Source organism: Aegilops tauschii, chromosome 7, assembly GCF_002575655.3.
Source record: "Aegilops tauschii subsp. strangulata cultivar AL8/78 chromosome 7, Aet v6.0, whole genome shotgun sequence".
Taxonomy (NCBI): Eukaryota; Viridiplantae; Streptophyta; class Magnoliopsida; order Poales; family Poaceae; genus Aegilops; species Aegilops tauschii.
The window spans coordinates 249,435,620-249,454,742 of NC_053041.3; the positions used below are offsets into that span (position 1 = coordinate 249,435,620).

Sequence of the window (19,123 nt, forward strand, 5' to 3'; positions counted from 1 at the left end):
TGTTTATTATGTTCGGCAAATGTTAAAACCAATGTTGGGCCTTACTAAAAGAGTTTTATTCAAAGCGGACTATCAAGGGGGGCCATAAACCCCGACCGTGTTAGGAACGCAAAATCAAGGAACATAACACCGGTATGACGGAAACTAGGGCGGCAAGAGTGGAACAAAACACCTGGCAAAAGGCCGAGCCTTCCATCCTTTACCAAGTATATATGTGCATTAATTAAATAAGAGATATTGTGATATACCATGATATCCATGTCCCAACATGGAACAAACTGCAACTACACCTGCAACTAGCAACGCTATAAGAGAGGCTGAGCAAAGCGGTAACATAGCCAAACGACGATTTTGCTGGGAGGGTGAAAAGGTTAGAGGTTGTTTTATGGCAATTGGGAGGCTTGATAAACAAGTGGTAGGTAGCGCGACATAGCAATAGCATCGAGACAACTAGCAAAGCAAAGATAGTAGTGGTATCCAGGATAATGATCATCTTGCCTGAAATCCCGCTAGGAAGATGACCAAGTCCATGAAGAAGACGAACGGGCGTAGACGAGCCAAGCGTAGACGAACGAATCCTCACGATCGCAACAAAACAGGAACTATCGAGAAGAAGCACAACCGGAAAGATGCAAACAACATGGTAAGCACACAACACATCACATGGCATGATGCTCATCCAAGTATGATGCATGTCCGGTTTAAATAGGCATGGCATTGAAATGTGCAACAAACAATACTACAATTTAAGTGGAGCTCAATATGCAACGAGTTGCATATTGACGAGACACCACATTCAATTATTTAGTTCGCTCTCGTTCATGTTCATGGTAACAAACAATTGTAACACACAACATCAACAAAAATAAATGAAGGCAACTGGAGCATCGGTCTCGGGGCGTCACAACTTTCCCCCTGTTATTTCCTCTTTGAATCAAGTCCTAGATTCATGCTACAACTTTCCCCCCTTTCTTCGTTGTTTGAACCAAGTCCTAGATTCGACTGCATGAAGTAGCTTTACCTCTAATAATACTAAAAATTTGGGTGGCTTTGGAAGAGCTGATGGAAGTAGAAAAAGATCCACATGCAGACACGTGGGGAGCTGGGGCAGTAGAGCAAGGCCGCTTTCGAAGGAACTTATACCCGAGGGTCATCATGATGTGGCTAGGAGGCCAGCGGCAGGTCGGATCTGCACACAATATGACAGAGAGGAAGAAGGGTCGGAGGACCTCCCAAGCCGGTGCCGTGTCGGGAGAACGGCACATGCAGAGGATCGGGACCCGCCGGCAGCTGTGGGTTTCCTCCCTCGACGCCGATGACCGCGTGAATGATGCACCTAGTCCCCTACACACACCAGCCGAAGGGATCCGGCCGGATCTAAGACCAGCGGTGAGCAGAGAGAAAATGTCGGTACAGCTATCTTGTTTAGATCTGGAGAAGATGAGAGAATGAAGAGAGCAACCCTAGTAAAGCAAGCGCTCAGGCCCCTGCCTATATATATAGTGGAGTGATTATCTTTTTCTCTCCACAACAAGCGTTTCAATTTGTGTACGTGGCATTAAAGAAAAGAAACTCTCTATTTAACGTGACTAACTGTACTACTCCTACTTACTACTAGTAGTAGTATTGTTCACTTGTGCTCCCCGGCCCTCCATTCATTGAACAACCCCACGGGTGAATAAACATATAGTACTATTTATATAGAAAGAAACAAGCTCGAACTATATTGGCTTTGAGATATCGATGGTACAGTTTGACCACATTGCATCAATGGACTCAGTACTTTGAAGTAACCTATATGTATAAACACATGCTGGGTTTACATTCCGAATCGCTAGCTAGAGCTTGAACTGTAGTTTTTTACATGTACCACCTTTTTCTTTTGGTTTTCTGCTCCATGGCGCAATTCATCGATACAAAATTATACTATGAGTAGTTAAAAGTTGAGGGTGGGGCTTTTCCCAGGCAGTACGCGTGACAGTTTTCGCGTAGCCGGTTTGACAGAGAGGCAAGCAGGGTGAGGGAGTAGCAGATTCAACTTACTGCTGGAAAGGTAGGGTTGTGCGATTTGACGGCGCGTTACTGCTGGAAAGATGGGGTCTTGTGATATGACTACTCACTATAGTCATTAATTATTGGCGCTACGACTGGGGTGATGCCCCCCTTCCGTTCCCCACTCTAGTCTGGTGCATGACACGTCGACCGGATGCTGGCTTTCCCACATGTCGGCGAAGTAAGAAGGAGCAAAGAATCATGCGGTATATATAGTGTATATACTAGTACTACTCACGTCGGAGGAGTGCAGACCACGGCAGCCCAGTGAACTAGCAGGCGATAGGGCATAGAAAACAATGTGGTGAACTTGGTCGGATCACACGAGGGGCCCAGAGTATATCTCTCCTGGTCGGAGGGGCAAATCCCATCTTGCTCGACCATGTCTCGTAGCATGGGTCTGGACAATTCCGAAACCTACCTTTGTAACTACCCAGTCACGGAGTAGCGTTTGGTTGGCCTAAAGCAAGTTTGTCACCATCCCATTTACATGCGCCAACTCAGGTCTTAGGACATAGAACGTATGTTGTACTAGAGACTCACAGATGACATATCGCTGCATCTCATAGTTAGGTCTGTCCGACTCAGACCTTATCTCGACTCGGATCCAACTATGTCGAATCCGACCAGATCCATCTGAGTCCATATTATCCGGTTAGCATCCAATGCTTCATGGCTAGTGAGACCAAGCCACCGACCGTGTCATATGCTAGTCTAGTCGGCTGCGCATCCACACAGCCCTTTCGACTAGGGACCTTTTAGGACAGTCATCATACAATGCATAGTCCCACAAACAAGTCACGTACTTGCTGATACACATCATTGATAATGTCCAAGGACTATCTTTATTCATAAACACATAGGAAATATCATCATACATGATTGCCTCTAGGGCATATCTCCAGCAGGAAGTGTTCCATACCCTTATTTAATGGGAATTGAAACCTCCCACTTATGATTAGCCCCTCTCGCAAGCATCCCCAACTATGAAAGAAGAATTAAGATAAATCTAACCATAGCATGAAACATCTGGATCCAAATCAGCCCCTTACGAAGCAACGCATAAACTAGGGTTTAAGCTTATGTCACTCTAGCAACCCATCATCTACTTATAACTTCCGAGTGCCATCCCCTAGGCCCAAATCAAGGTGAAGTGTCATGTAGTCGACGTTCACATAACACCACTAGAGGAAAGACAACATACATCTCATCAAAATATCGAACGAATACCAAATTCACATGATTACTTATAACAAGACTTCTCCGATGTCCTCGGGAACAAACGTAACTACTCACAAAGCATGTTCTTGTTGAAGATTAGAGGGGTATTGAATATCATTAAGGATCTGAACATATGATCTTCCACCAAATAAACCAACTAGCATCAACTACAAGGAGTAATCAACACTACTAGCAACCCACAGGTACCAATCTAAGGTTTTGAGCCAAAGATTGAATACAAGAGATAAACTAGGGTTTGAGAGGAGATGGTGCTGGTGAATATGTTGATGAAGATTGACCCTCCATTGATGAGAGGATCGTTGGTGATGACAATGGCTTCGATCTCCCCCACCCAGAGGGAAGTTTCCCCGGCAGCATAGCTCCATCGGATCCCTAGATTGCTTCTGCCCATGTTCGGCCTCGGGACGGCGGCGCTTCGTCCCGAAAGCTCCCTTATGATTTTTTTTCTAGGTCAAAACCCTCCACATAGCAGAAGATGGGGACCATACGATGGCCAGGGGGGCCACAAGCCCTGGGGAGTAGGGCACGCCCTCCAAGTTTGTGGCCATCCGGTGGGTCCCCTTCTGTTGTTTCTTCGCTCAATATTTTTCATATATTCCAAAATAATTCTCCGTAAAGTTTCAGGACATTTGGAGTTGTGCAGAATAGGTATCCCAGATTTGCTCCTTTCCAGTCCAGAATTCCAGCTGTCGGCATTCTCCATCTTCATGTAAATCTTATAAAATAAGAGAGAGAAAGGCATAAGTATTGTACCACAATGTGAAATAAAAGTCCATAATGCAATAAATATCAACATAAAAGCATGATGCAAAATGTACGTATCAACTCCCCCAAGCTTAGACCTCGTTTGTCCTCAAGCGAAAGCCGAAATCGATAATCATGTCCACATGTTTAGAGATAGAGGTGTCCATAAAATAAAATACGGACATGAGGGCATCATGATTATGTTTAGAACAGCAACATGTTGTCATATAACTTCTTATGCTAAAGTGACAATTCATTCACAAAGAACAGTATAAGCCAAAGAACTTTATTAAAGACTAACAAACTATGATCTCAGTCACTGAAGCAATTGCAATTTATTATAATATCGGAAAGAGTCAATATAAGAGCTTTTATGTAACAAGTTCACATACTCAACCATCATTTAATCTTTCATAATTGCTAACACTCACGCGATACTTATGAGATCAAAGCTTCAATCAGACACATAGAAAGATAGGAGCTTATAGTTTCGCCTCCCAACCTTTTACCTCAAGGTAATGTCAACAATGATAATTTATGATCACCTACATCCGAGTGGATATGTATGTCTGGATCTTTCCCCAACACATAGTGCTTGCCAAAAAGAAAATGTGTAAAAAGGAAAGGTGAAGATCACCATGACTCTTGTATAAAGGTCAGAAATAAAAATAAAAGATAGGCCCTTCGCAGAGGGAAGCATAGGTTGTCATGCGCTTTTATGGTTGGATGCACAAAATCTTAATGCAAAAGAACGTCACTTTATATTGCCGCTTGTGATAAAGAAATTTATTATGCAGTCCGTTGCTTTTATTTCTTCCATATCACAAGTTTGTATAAAGTTTATTTCCTCACACTAAAAGGTCATACATATTTAGAGAGCAAATTTTATTGCTTGCACCGATGACAACTTACTTGAAGGATCTTACTCAATCCATAGATAGATATAGTGCACTCTCATGTCAAAACTGGGTTGAAGATTTTTGGATGCACAAGTAGTATCTCTACTTGGTGCAAAAGATTTGGCTAGCAGAGGATGAGAAGCAAGCTCAACATGTTGGAGGATCCACGACAATATAACTTCTATTCGGATATAAGAAAACATAACTCATTATGTTGTATTCCTTGCCCAACACCAACTTTTTAGCATATAATATTTTAATGAGTGCTCACAATCACAAAAGATGTCCACGATAGTATATTTATATGTGAGACCTCTCTTTCTTTATTACTTCCTATTAATTGCAACAATGACCAAAACTATGTTTGTCAACTCTCAACAAATTTCATGTGACATACTTCTTATATGTGAAGTCATCACCTTCAATAAGATTGTATATAATATTTTTATTTCTTTTTATTATTTTTATTCTTTTCCAAGATCAAAGCAAGAAAGCAAAGCCCTCAACTCAAAACTACTCTTTACTATTTAACTCTCAGACTCGATTACATAGATGGATCACAAAGAAAAACTCAAACACTAAATCATACGAAAACTTTTATTCTACTAGATGACGGTAAAACCAAAAGGATCAAACTAAGATAAGCGATAAAAGTAAAGATGTGATGGTGATACGATACCGGGGCACCTCCCCCAAGCTTGGCACAAGCCAAGGGGGTGCCCATACCCATGTACTCAAGTCTCCTTCCTCGAAGGTGATGGTGATGAGGTTGATGATGTGGAAGGCCTATCCTCTGTCTTCCAAGGCATAGGCTCACCATCATAAAAGGATTAACGAATCTCCGGAATCCTCAAATATGCAGCCAAACTCATCCTATTAAATATGTATTCATAGTCACAGTTTTGGTTTTGCAGGTCATAGATCTGGGCATGGAGATGCTCGTTTTTCTTATGAAGCTTGGAGATGGCCTCTCCAATATCCTTGGTGTCCAGCTTGTGGTCACGGGTGAATTTCGTGATCATGGAATGGTTGGCGTTGAGTCCGTGTTCCACCATCCCTTGGCACTTCAAGACCTCCTGCTCCAATGCTTCGAGCCTGGCCTCCACGCTTCCGGTCCTCCGTTGCCCCAGAATGTCCCGGATGTGGAGCATCCTCTCACGCATCTCAATGGATTGAGGGTGTTGCATCACCTCTGGAAAGTAGGGGTTGATGAACTTCTCATAAAACTTGTCCTTGGGGGCTCTTGGAGAAGTCATGGCGATCTAGATCTGTCAAAAAAGGATATTGTCGTGATACGGTGGTCAAAACATCCGGGAGATTATATAATGAATTTTTACCGTGCAAAACAAGTATTCTGGGAGAAAACAGACTCCAAGGGCACATGAGGTGGCCACAAGCTTGGGAGGCGCGCCCAGGGGGTAGGGCGCACCACCAAGGCTTGTCGCCTCCTCGTGCACTATTTGGACTACTTCTTATTTTCCTAATTTTTTAAATATTCCAAAATGGAGTAAAATTGCCTTTGAAAACTTTTGGAGCCGGTTTACTTACCGTATCACATACCTATTCCTTTTCAGAGTTCTCGAGCATGCTGGAAAGTTTCCCTTATGTACTTCTCTGGTGTCATGGTATGAATAATATTAGTTTCAACATTTATGAGAGTACTTGAAATATAATGTTTGATTCTTTGCCCATTCACCACCTTCGGGTTATTGCCCTCAGCATTGTTGATCTTGATGGAACCGGAACGAAAAACTTCCTCAATAATGTAAGGCCCTTCCCATTGAGAGAGAAGTTCTCTTGCAAAAAATCTTAAACGGGAGTTGTATAGCAAGACTTGGTCACCTACATTAAATTCACGCTTTTGTATCCTTTTGTCATGCCATATTTTAACTTTTTCTTTAAACAATTTGTCATTTTCATATGCTTGGGTTCTCCATTCATCGAGTGAGCTAATGTCAAATAACCTCTATTCACCGGCAAGATTGAAACCATAGTTGAGCTCTTTAATTTCCCAATAAGCTTTGTGTTCTAATTCCAGAGGTAGGTGACATGCTTTCCCATAAACCAGTTTATATGGAGACATACCCATAAGATTCTTATAAGCAGTTCTATAATCCCATAATGCAACATCAAGTTTCTTATACCAATTCTTCCTAGATGTATTAACAGTCTTTTGCAAGATCAATTTTATTTCTTTGTTACTTAATTCTAATTGACCACTAGAGTGAGGATGATAAGGAGATGCAATTCTATGGTTAACATCATACTTAGCAAGCAATTTACGGAAAGCACCATGAATAAAGTGTGAACCACCATCAGTCATTAACTATCTAGGGACTCCAAACCTCAGAAAATAACTTCTTTAAGCATTTTAATAGAAGTGTTGTGATCAGCACTACTACTTGGAATAGCTTCTACCCACTTAGTAACGTGATCAATAAGAACTAAAATATGAGTATACCCATTAGAGGATGGAAAAGGTCCCATGTAATCAAATCCCCAAGCATCAAATGGTTCAATAACAAGTGAATAATTCATTGGCATTTCCTCACATCTACTAATGTTACAAATTATTTGACATTCATCACAAGACAAGAAAAACTTACGAGCATCTTTGAAGAGAGTAGGCCAATAAAAACAGATTGTAATACCTTGTATACAGTTCGGTCTCCAGCATGGTGTCCTCCGTAAGCATCGGAGTGACACTTGCGTAGGATTTTTTCCTATTCATGCTGAGGTACACAATGTCTAACAACACCATCTACTCATTCTTTAAAAAGGTGTGGGTCATCCCAGAAGTAATATCTTAAATCATAGAAAAACTTTTTCTTTTGTTGGTATGAGAAACTAGGTGGTATAAATTTAGCAACGATGTAATTAGCATAGTCTGCATACCATGGGGTACTACGAGAAGTATTTATGATAGCTAATTGTTCATCAGGAAAGCTATCATCAATAGGTAGTGGGTCATCAACAATATTTTCTAACATAGACAAGTTGTCTGCTACAGGGTTCTCAGCTCCCTTACTATCAGTAATATGCAAATCAAATTCTTGTAGCAAGAGAACCCACCTAATGAGTCAAGATTTAGCATCTTTCTATTCCATAAGGTATTTAATAGCAGCATGATCAGTGTGAACAATTAATTTAGAATCAACAATATAAGATCTGAATTTATCACAAGCAAACACAACTGCTAAAAATTCTTTTTTAGTAGTAGCATAATTTCATTGAGCACTGTCTAGAGTTCTACTAGCATAACAGGTAACATTTAATTTCTTATCAACTCTTTGTCCTAGAACAGCACCAACAGCATAATCACTAGCATCACACATAATTTCAAAGGGTAGGTTCCAATCAGGTGGTTGAACAATAGTTGCAGAAATTAGGACTTTCTTAAGTATTTCGAAGGCTTCTAAACAATCATCACCAAAAACAAATGGAACATCTTTCTTCCAAAAGATTAGTGTGAGGCCTAGAAATTTTAGAAAAGTCATTAATAAATCTCCTATAGAAACCAGCATGACCAAGGAAGCTTCTTATACCTTTGATATCTTTAGGACACGATATTTTTTCAATAGCATCTGCTTTAGCTTTATCAACTTCAATACCTCTTTCGGAGATTTTATGCCCCTAGACAATACCTTCATTAACCATAAAGTGGCACTTCTCCCAATTCAAGAGAAGATTAGTTTCCTCACATCTCTGCAAAACTCGATCAAGGTTGCTTAAGCAATCATCAAAAGAAGTTCCATATACGGAAAAAATCATCCATGATAACCTCAACAATCTTTTCACAAAAGTCAGAGAATATAGCAGTCATACATATTTGAAAGGTAGCAGGTGCATTACATAGACCAAAAGGCATACATCTATAAGAAAAGTACCAAAAGGACATGTAAAATTAGTTTTTTCTTGATCCTCTTGTGACACATGTATTTGAGAAAACCAGAATATCCATCTAAAAATCAAAAGTGTGTATGTTTTGATAGTCGTTCTAGCATTTGATCAACGAAAGGTAAAGGATAATGATCTTTACTAGTAGCTTTGTTTAATTTTCTAAAATCAATTACCATCCTATAAAATGTGATAAATCTTTGTGGGATGAGTTCATTTTTATCATTAGGAACAACAATAATACCTCCCTTCTTAGGGACAAAATGAACATGACTTACCCACCTACTATCAGCAATAGGATAGATTATACCTGCTTCTAGAAGCTTTAATATTTCATTTCTTACCACTTCTTTCATATTAGGATTTAATCATGGTTGGTGATCAACAACGGGTTTAGCATCAGGCTCCATATTAATTTTATGCTGACAGAGTGGGACTAATGCCCTTAGGATCATCAAGAGTATATCCAATAGCGGCACGGTGCTTCCTCGGAGTTTTCAATAATCTCTTTTCTTCATGCTCTGAAAGGTTAGCACTAATAATAACATGATATATCTTCTTTTCATCAAGATAAGCATATTTCAGAGTATTAGGTAATTGTTTAAGATCAAACATAGAATCACTCTTGGGTGGTAGAGGATCTCCAAGAGTTTCAAAAGGTAAATTGTGTTTCAAAACAGGCATTTGTTTAAAGGATATCTCATCTATTTTGTTTCTTTCATTCATAAACATATTATTTTCAGGGTCTAGCAAATATTCTTCTAAAGGATCAGTAAGAGCCGCGACAATGGAAGCAAGACCAATAATTTCATCCTTACTAGGCAATTCTTTATCATGAGGTTGTCTACGGAATTTGGAGAAATTAAACTCATGAGGCACATCCCCGAAACTTACACTAAGAGTTTCTTTCTCACAATCAATCTTAGCATTAACAGTGTTCAAGAAAGGTCTACCAAATATAATGGGACAAAAATCATCTTGTGGGAGCCCAAAACTAGAAAATTAGTAGGGTATTTTATTTTCCCACACAAGACTTCAACATCTCTAACAATCTCAAGTGGTGTGACAGTATCTCTATTAGCAAGCTTGATAGTGACATCAATATCTTCTATTTCAGCAGGTGCAATATCATTCATAATTTCTTGACATAAAGTAAAAGGTATTACACTCACACTAGCACCCAAATCACATAAAGCCATGATAACAATGATCAGCAATTTTAACAGAGACAACACGCATGCCAACAACAGGTCTATGTTTACCGTTTTCATCGAGTTTAGCAATTCTAGTAGCTTCATCACAGAAATAAATAACATGCCCATCGATATTATCAACCAAGAGATCTTTAACCATAGCAACATTAGGTTCAACTTTAATTTGTTCAGGGGGTGTAGGTGTTCTCGTATAACTCTTATGAAACACACCTGAAGCTTTAGCATGTTCTCTTATCCTAACCGGAAAAAGTGGTTTCTCAATGTAAGCAGTAGGAATAACTAGATTATCATTATAAGTAATGGTTTCTTCTTCACCTTTAATGGGTTCTACTATTTTTACTTCAATGGGAGGATGATATTTAAACCATTTCTCCTTCGAGAGATCAACATGAGTAGGAAATGATTCGCAGAAAGAAGCTACTATTTCAGAGTCAAATCCATATTTAGTGCTAAATTCATGAAAAACATCGGTATCCATAAAATATTTAACACAATTGAACTGAAGGTTTATACCTGACTCCTTACCCTCATCGAGCTCCCAATCTTCAGAGTTGCGTTTAATTCTTTCCAAAAGATCCCATTTGAATTTAGTAGTCTTCCTCATAAAAGAACCAATACAAGAAGTATCAAGCATGGATTGATCATTATGAGAAAGCCGAGCATAAAAATTCTGAATAATAATTTCTCTTGAGAGCTCATGATTGGGGCATGAATATGACATTTACTTAAGCCTCCCCAAGCTTGAGCGATACTTTCTCCTTCACGAGGCCAATATATATATATATATATATATATATATATATATATATATATATATAATTCCGATCACGATGAACTAGATGCATAGGATAAAACTTCTGATGAAATTCCAATTTTAGTCGGTTGTAATTGCAAGCCCCAATATCATCACATAGCCTAGACCATGTCAATGCCTTTCCCTTCAAAGATAAAGGGAAAACCTTCTTCTTGACCTCATCCTCGGGCAAACCTGCAATCTTAAATAATCCACAAACTTCATCTACATAGATTAGATGCATATCAAGATGTAATGTTCCATCTCTAGCATAAGGATTAGCGAGCAGTTTCTATATCATACCTAAATGAATTCCATAATAAATATTTTCAGTAGGTGCAGTAGGTTGAGGAGCAACTCTTTGTTCTCCCGGTCGATGTGAAGATACCCCGAACAAACCCCTTAAAGGATGATTTTCCTTAGTGAAAAGTGACAGTACATTTTAGCACGTAATATAAATTTTTCCTTACCAAATTCCACTCACCAAAGGCGCTTCACTCCCCAGCAACGGCGCTAGAAAAGAGTCTTGATGACCCACAATTATAGGGGATCAATGTAGTCCTTTTGATAAGTAAGAGTGTCCAACCCAATGAGGAGCAGAAGGAAATGACAAGCGGTTTTCAGCAAGGTATTTTCTGCAGGCACTAAAATTATCGGTAACAGATAGTTTGATAGTAAGATAAATCGTAACGGGTAACAAGTAACAAGTGTAACAAAGATGCGGCAAGGTGGCCCAATCTTTTTGTAGCAAAGGATAAGCCTAGACGAACTCTTATATAAAGCAAAGCGCTCCCGAGGACACATGGGAATTATTGTCAAGTTAATTTTCATCATGATCATATGATTCTTGTTCATTACTTTGATAATTTGATATGGGGGTGGACTGGTGCTTGGGTGTTGTCCTTACTTGGACAAACCTCCCACTTATGATTAACCCCTCTCTCAAGCATCTGCAACTATGAAAGAAGAATTAAGATAAATCTAACCATAGCATGAAACATGTGGATCCAAATCGGCCCCTTACGAAGCAACGCATAAACTAGGGTATAAGCTTATGTCACTCTAGCAACCCATCATCTACTTATTACTTCCCAATTCCTTCCCCTAGGCCCAAATCAAGGTGAAGTGTCATGTAGTCGACGTTCACATAACACCACTAGAGGAAAGACAACATACATCTCATCAAAATATCGAACGGATATCAAATTCACATGATTACTTATAACAAGACTTCTCCCATGTCCTCAGGAACAAACGTAACTACTCACAAAACATGTTCATGTTCAAGATCAGAGGAGTATTGAATATCATTAAGGATCTGAACATATGATCTTCCACCAAATAAACCAACTAGCATCAACTACAAGGAGTAATCAACACTACTAGCAACCCACGGGTACCAATCAGTGGCTTTGAGACAAAGATTGAATACAAGAGATGAACTAGGGTTTGAGTGGAGATGGTGTTGGTGAAGATATTGATGAATATTGACCGCCCCTCGATTAGAGGATTGTTGGTGATTACGATGGCTTCGATTTCCCCCTCGCGGAGGGAAGTTTCCCCAGCAGAATAGCTCCGTCAGAGCCCTATACTGCTTCTCCCAGGTTCTGCCTCGAGACGGCTGCGCTTCATCTTGGAAGCTCCCTTATGATTTTTCTTCTAGGTCAAAACCCTCCAATATAGCAGAAGATGGGGACCAGACGATGGCCAGGGGGACAAAAGCCCTAGGGGCGCGCCCCCAGGCTTGTGGCCACCTGGTGGGTCCCCTTTTGTTGGTTCTTCGCACAATATTTTTTATATATTCCAAAATAATTCTCCGTAAAGTTTCAGTACATTTGGAGTTGTGCAAAATAGGTATCTCAGATTTGCTCCTTTCCGGTCTAGAATTCCAGCTGTCGGCATTCTCCCTCTTCTTGTAAATCTTGTAAAATAAGAGAGAAAAGCACTACTACAGGATGATGCTAACACGACACTACGATCAGAGAACCTTCGATGAAAGTGTGTGCGATGCAATAATCGCAAATGATGGTGTAAAAAACCGTCAAAAAAGGTGCGAAACATTTGCGATGACGGATGCATCAAACACAGTTCAGATTTTAGTTGTGTGTGCAATGCAGGGCATACAGTTCAGTTCAATTAACTGTTTGCGATGACGAGGAACAAAAGAAACTGGCAGCCAGATGAAGGTGTGTGCGATATACAGCATACGGTTCACTCAGATAAATTGTTTGTGATTAGGCAACACAAAAGAAACGGTCAGCCAGATCAAGGTGTGTGCGATATACGGCATGCGGTTCACTCAGATGAACTGTTTGCATTGAGACAAGAGAACAGAAACCGTTCAATATAGCAAGATGTGTGTGGTACGTGGCAAACAGGTTTGTAATCAGAAATGTGTCCGAAGACTGATAATAACACAAACGATTGCTGCTAATAAGACGTGTGTGTTGTGCGATGGGATTGCATACAGAACAACAACGTATATATATACACACACACTTATAAGGACATGGTTGCATAACCAAATTAAACATCCACTTACATAGGTGGCTACTACAACCATGGCATTTGCACACACCAAAGTAAACTATTACATGCATAATTACATAGGTGGCTACTACACACATGACATTTCCACACACCAAAGTAAACTATATATTACATGCATGATTAACTAGGATAAATGATCATCTAATCATCATCTACTTCTTGTGACGCTTGCTCTGGTTGTGGCTCGATCCAGCCTCCTCGATCTCCGTAACAAGGCACTTCCTCATGTCAACGATCCGCCTGTGCATCTCGTAACATGTGTACACACTCTTGGCCGCGAACCTGAGGTGAGGTTCATCCAGTTACTGCATCCATGCCCCGTGCCAGGATACGGGACATGTTCTGTTGGCATCCTCCTTCATCTCTTCATAGTATGGGTCAATGATGGCCGAGGCGAGTTCAACCAGAGAGTCCTTCTTCGTGCTGCCCCAGACCATTAGTGCTCACGGATTTTGACAAGGTTCTTGTAGGCCAGGCCCGTAACCCTGAGCACTTTTACATCATCGGTGGTTTCCACTGTGGTGAACTTGTAGTCGGTGCTGCTGACAAACCTAGTGAAACGGTCGCAAGGCTCTCTGGCCATGCAGTAGTGGTAGATGAGGACATGATCGCGCACGCACAACTGGGCGATGGCAACCTTCTGATCTATGTTGGGACGGCCGGCGGTGTATTGCAGGTCGATGTCGACCACCTTGTACTTGTCTCAAGCAAGCAACTGCTCAACGGTGTTGATGTAGTCGTCCACCACGGCCGGGTCAATGGTGTACACCACTGAGAGATCCGTCTCCCTCGCGTGGGTCTCCACTTTATGCTCACCGAACTCCATTGGAACGCCGCTAGACATCTATGTGTCGTCGTGTGTGTGCTTGTTTTGTTGTGGGGTGCGATCGGAAGGTTGAAGAGACTAAGGTTATAATGGCCGCGGGAATTAAAGGGGAAGCCGGATGGCCTGGACTATCGGCAGGCCCTATTGGCAGTTCTAATTTGCAGCCCGTAACTCCATCGTGCCGCACGTAATTGCATCGCGTGGCAACGCGCGCGACGCAACCGCATGCATCTGGGGGCCCCGATGTGATCGTGCGCACACCCAACCGATGGCAGAGCACGCGCGGAGGGACGCGAGAAGAGCGCTCCATGGTCGACTCAACGGCGGGCAACCATATATATGCATATAGCAGTTGAACACGCAAGGAAAAGTTGTCCACAAGCCGAGCGCGCCAACAGACCCGAGCAGAGCGCGCCAACGGACACGAGCAGAGCGCGCCGCGACGCCTAACGGTGAGCAGAGCTTGCCGAGGGACGCGAGCAGAGGCCGGCATAGTGATATGTGGCAAATAAGACGAACTGTGCGAGCAATGTCGGAGACATCAAGCATGAATCAGACTAGAGTTGTGTGTGTGATACATGGCATACAGTTGATCCATCCGAGTTGTTTGTGATGGAATAAGCCGTGTGTATCGCGGGCAAACGCTTGCTGGTATATAACCTTAAATTTAACCAAAAAAGTGTTAATGCATGTTACAAAAATTGTATAACTGGAAACTATGTTCAAATACGAATCCAACAATATAATCTTTGGCGACATGTATTCGTATTTTATTAGTTAAATCCTACTTATAAACCATGACGTGGGTATAGTAGGTAATTAAACTGTAACCATTTTTTTGTATTAATCGTATGTGTACGTGTCCTTCCGTCCTCCTCTCGCACGTCTTGTCACCCCGCTACCGCAGACAGCTTACAGCGCAAGCTTGCGTAGCGCGCGTAGGCGTTCTTTTGGCCAAATGGTGGCTCGAAGTGGCGCCAATGAATCGCCGGTGAGCCCGTTCCCGCGCAACCTCGCAGGTTCCCGCGCAAGCTTCCCGCCCGACTCGGTGAAATCCCCCAAAATCCCAATGCTTACCAGCCTGCTATATAAACCCTCACAGCCGGCGAGTCCTGCGTCGCATTTTCCCCTCCCTCCTTGTCGCTTATCTCATCTGCTTCTCCCACAATCGCCAATGGCACCCATCCGCCGTCGCTCAGCCACTCCACCGTCATCAGTGGAGAGCTCCAACTGGGAGGCTATACCGCGGCGGCAGCGCAGTCCCCGACGTAGTGTAGTGTGTGTGGCGTCCCTGTTGGGTGGGCGGAACACCCACCACACGCTCCGCCGCCGGTGCCCGTCGGCAGCTGTTGCCGGCCGTCGTTGCTGCCACAGCACCATTGAAAGCCAGGGCCAACGCTCGCTCCGCCGCCACGTCCTGAAGGTGGGAGGTGGCCGTCGTGGCCGCCACCCTACTGCCGGCCATCACCCGCTCCGCCACAATGGCCCGAAGGCAGGTGATGGCCGCCCTGGCCGCCACCCCACTGCCGGCCACCATCACCCGCTCCACCACCGCGGCCCAAAGGCGGGAGGTGGCCGTCGTGGCCGCCACCCCATAGTCGGCCGCCGTGGCCGCCAGCTCACCGTCGACCGCCGGAATCATCACCCGCTCCGCCAGCGCCGCCCGAAGGAGGGATGCAGAGGTGGAGGCCCGCACGTGCGTCAGCGACCTTGCACGCTACATCGAGTTCCCGTGGGAGGAGGAGGAGCGCCTCATCGAGCATGCAAAGAGCCTTACTGCAGTCGTGGCCACAGCACACGCCGACGCAGAGGCGAGGAATAAGGAGATCTATGAGCAGTCCACCCGCTTCGAGAGGGGTTCCCCTCGTCTGAAGCGGCAGTGGGCATTCGATCTAGCAAGTGCCGCTGAACGTGCAGCAGCGGCATTCACCGTATTGCAGTTGTCCAGCGCGTCGGAAGGCTCCTCCTCCTCCCCTGCCTCTTACTGAGCGCGCTCGGCAGAGGAGAGGCTGCCGGAAGTAGCACAAAGCCCCTCCGTAGTAGTAGTATTTAGGGTCTATTTTGTTCAGTTCATCTGACTATAGATGTCGTGGAACTTACAACGTACTTAAAATTAGCTAGTATATATAGTTTAACAAGCTATTTCAGTACGTGGTTAGCAACAATTGGGGAAAATTTTGGTCGGTTCAGGTGTCGAGTTGAACTGTTTGTATAAATTAAGAACGACTGCTTAATCTATGAATGAAATCTATGCTTAATTACTGAATTGTAGTTGCAAAAATTAGATAGTGTTATTGATTTTTAGCTGCATATTTTGACAAATCGCAGTGCTACAAAGATTGACAAATGGCAATGTTACTAGATCAACAAATGTCAATCTTTCCAGTTTGACAAATGGCAACATACCCAATATGACATATGCAAATATTACCAAATTGTTTGTACGTGGTTGCACACGGGTCATCCAAAACAACCTTTTGCGTTGAAGGGATGCACAAATCCTGCGCTGCGAATTTTCTCTCGACTTAAGGGGGAAGACCATAGCATTCACTTTGCATACGGGTGCTCTATCTAAAACGCTTGCGATCAAGAGCTGCACAAATCCTGCTCGGCACATTTTCTCTTGGCTTCCTGGGGAAGCTGTCGATTTGCATACGAGTGTTCTAACTAAAACATTTGCGATCAAGAGCTGCACAAATCCTGCCCGGCACATTTTCCCTTGGCTTCCTGGGGAAGTTGTCGGTTTGCATACGGGTGTTCTAACTAAAACGTTTGCCATGAGTGTTTTATATTTAAAACCCGTATTAAACTGCGGCTTGGACGCCATTAATGGAGAGGATGCGAGTAAGGCGGGCGGCCATGGAGGTCAAAGGGCTCGCTTCCTGGTGAGCCTGCGCAGCGTACAGCTCGCACACTTCCCAGTGAGCCTCCGCATTGGAGTACAACTCGCACGCCTCCCGTTTAGTCAAGCACTCAAGCACCTGTCCGCATGGCACCTCCTAGCCATTACAAGAGTGAGGCGTGGCGTCACGTGAATGGTTAACAGAAAGCACACTATTTAAATTATACAAAATGTTTGAGATGTTACATTGGCAAGTATTTGTTTCAAAATGCCTTTGTTGGCTGTTATTCGAGTGCACCTTCTCTCAAAATGGACACGAAAAATACCACAGCATGTCGGGTGCCATTCCATGATAGCATGTCAAGTTTCATGAATTTCAGACATGTTTTGGATTTACTAGAATTTAAAAACAAAGTATCTCAACGTTTTGCCGGCAATCAAAAGTGCCCTGGTGTTTCAAACTCATTCTCATTTCTTGCATGGGACCTAAGCATGCACCCAATGACACAGATTTAATTTTTCAACCAATTTATATGCATCGGAGCATGTGCATGTAGTTCAAATTTGAATTATGCACATAAAATGCCTAGAAGACCTAGTTAATGTATAAAAATGTCCAAATGAACCCCGGAAGATTCCACAATTTAACACAACACTCCTGTTGTTCTATCTTGACACTAGAAATTTTTTGAAAGCAATAAGAGGCAATGGATATCGTTTCGTCCCCAAAGGTGGCACGTTCCCTACCGATACCATCACGCTTGTTGTGAGAAGCTCTGGTTTGTGAGAATCTTATACCCAAACCTACCCCAAATGGGAAATTTTTTACCACGGAATGTTGATGCCGCTCCATGATAGCATGCCAAGTTTCATTAATTTCAAACGAGTTTTGGATTTACTAGAATTTAAAAACCAGGTATCTCAATGTTTGCGGCCCAGTGATGGTGGCAGGGTGTTTGACATTCATTACCATTTCTTGCATGGGACCTAAGCATGCAACCAAGGACGCAGATTTGTTTTTTCAACCAATTTATATGCACCGGAGCATGTGCATGTAGTTCAAATTTGAATTATGCACATAAAATGCCTAGAAAACCCAGTTAATGTATAAAAATGTCCAAATGAACCCCGAAAGATTCCAAAATCTAACACAACACTCCTGTTTCTATGTTGACACTAGAAAATTTTGAAAGCAATAAGATGCAACGGATATCATTTCATCACCAAAGGTGGCACGTTCCCTACCGAAACCATCACGCTTGTTGTGAGATGCTCTGGTTTGTGAGAATCTTATACCCAAACCTGCACCAAATGGGACAATTTTTTTACCACGGCATGTTGATGCCGCTCCATGATAGCGTGCCAAGTTTCTTGAATTTCATACGGGTTTTGGATTTACTAGAATTTAAAAACCAGGTATCTCAATGTTTGCGGCCCAATGACGGTGGCAGGGTGTTAGACATTCATTCACATTTCTTGCATGGGACCTAAGCATGCAACCAAGGACACATATTTGATTTTTCAACCAATTTATATGCACCGGAGCATGTGCATGTAGTTCAAATTTGAATTATGCACATAAAATGCATAGAAAACCAAGTTAATGTATAAAAATGTCCAAATGAACCCCAAAAGATTCTAAAATTTAACACAACACTCCTGTTGTTCTATGTTGACACTAGAAAATGTTTGAAAGCAATAAGAGGCAACGGATATCGTTTCGTCCCCAAAGGTGGCACGTTCCCTTCCGAAACCATCACGCTTGTTGTGAGGAGCTCTGGTTTGTGAGAAGCTTATACCCAAACCTGCCCCAAATGGGTCAATTTTTTTACCACGGCATGTCGATGCCACTCCATGATAGCATAACAAGTTTCATGAATTTCAGACGAGTTTTGGATTTACTAGAATTTAAAAACCAGGTATATCAATGTTGCTGCCCAGTGACGGTGGCAGGGTGTTTGACATTCATTCCCATTTCTTGCATGGGACCTAAGCATGCAACCAAGTACACGGATTTGATTTTTCAACCAATTTATATGCACTCGAGCATGTGCATGTAGTTCA

General features: G+C 42.5%; 1 protein-coding gene across 1 annotated transcript; it reads right to left on the reverse strand.

Moving 5' to 3' along the window:
• Nucleotides 1-5,767: 5,767 nt before the first annotated feature.
• LOC109756428 (uncharacterized) lies at nt 5,768-6,193 on the reverse strand. Its single transcript, XM_020315266.1, has one exon. The coding sequence runs from the start codon at nt 6,191-6,193 to the stop codon at nt 5,768-5,770; it is 426 nt and encodes a 141-aa protein (XP_020170855.1).
• Between the last annotated feature and the right edge of the window lie 12,930 nt (nt 6,194-19,123).

Coding starts and splice junctions, on each gene's coding strand:
- LOC109756428 (XM_020315266.1), bottom strand. CDS start 6,193: ATGACTTCTCCAAGAGCCCCCAAGGACAAGTTTTATGAGAAGTTCATC.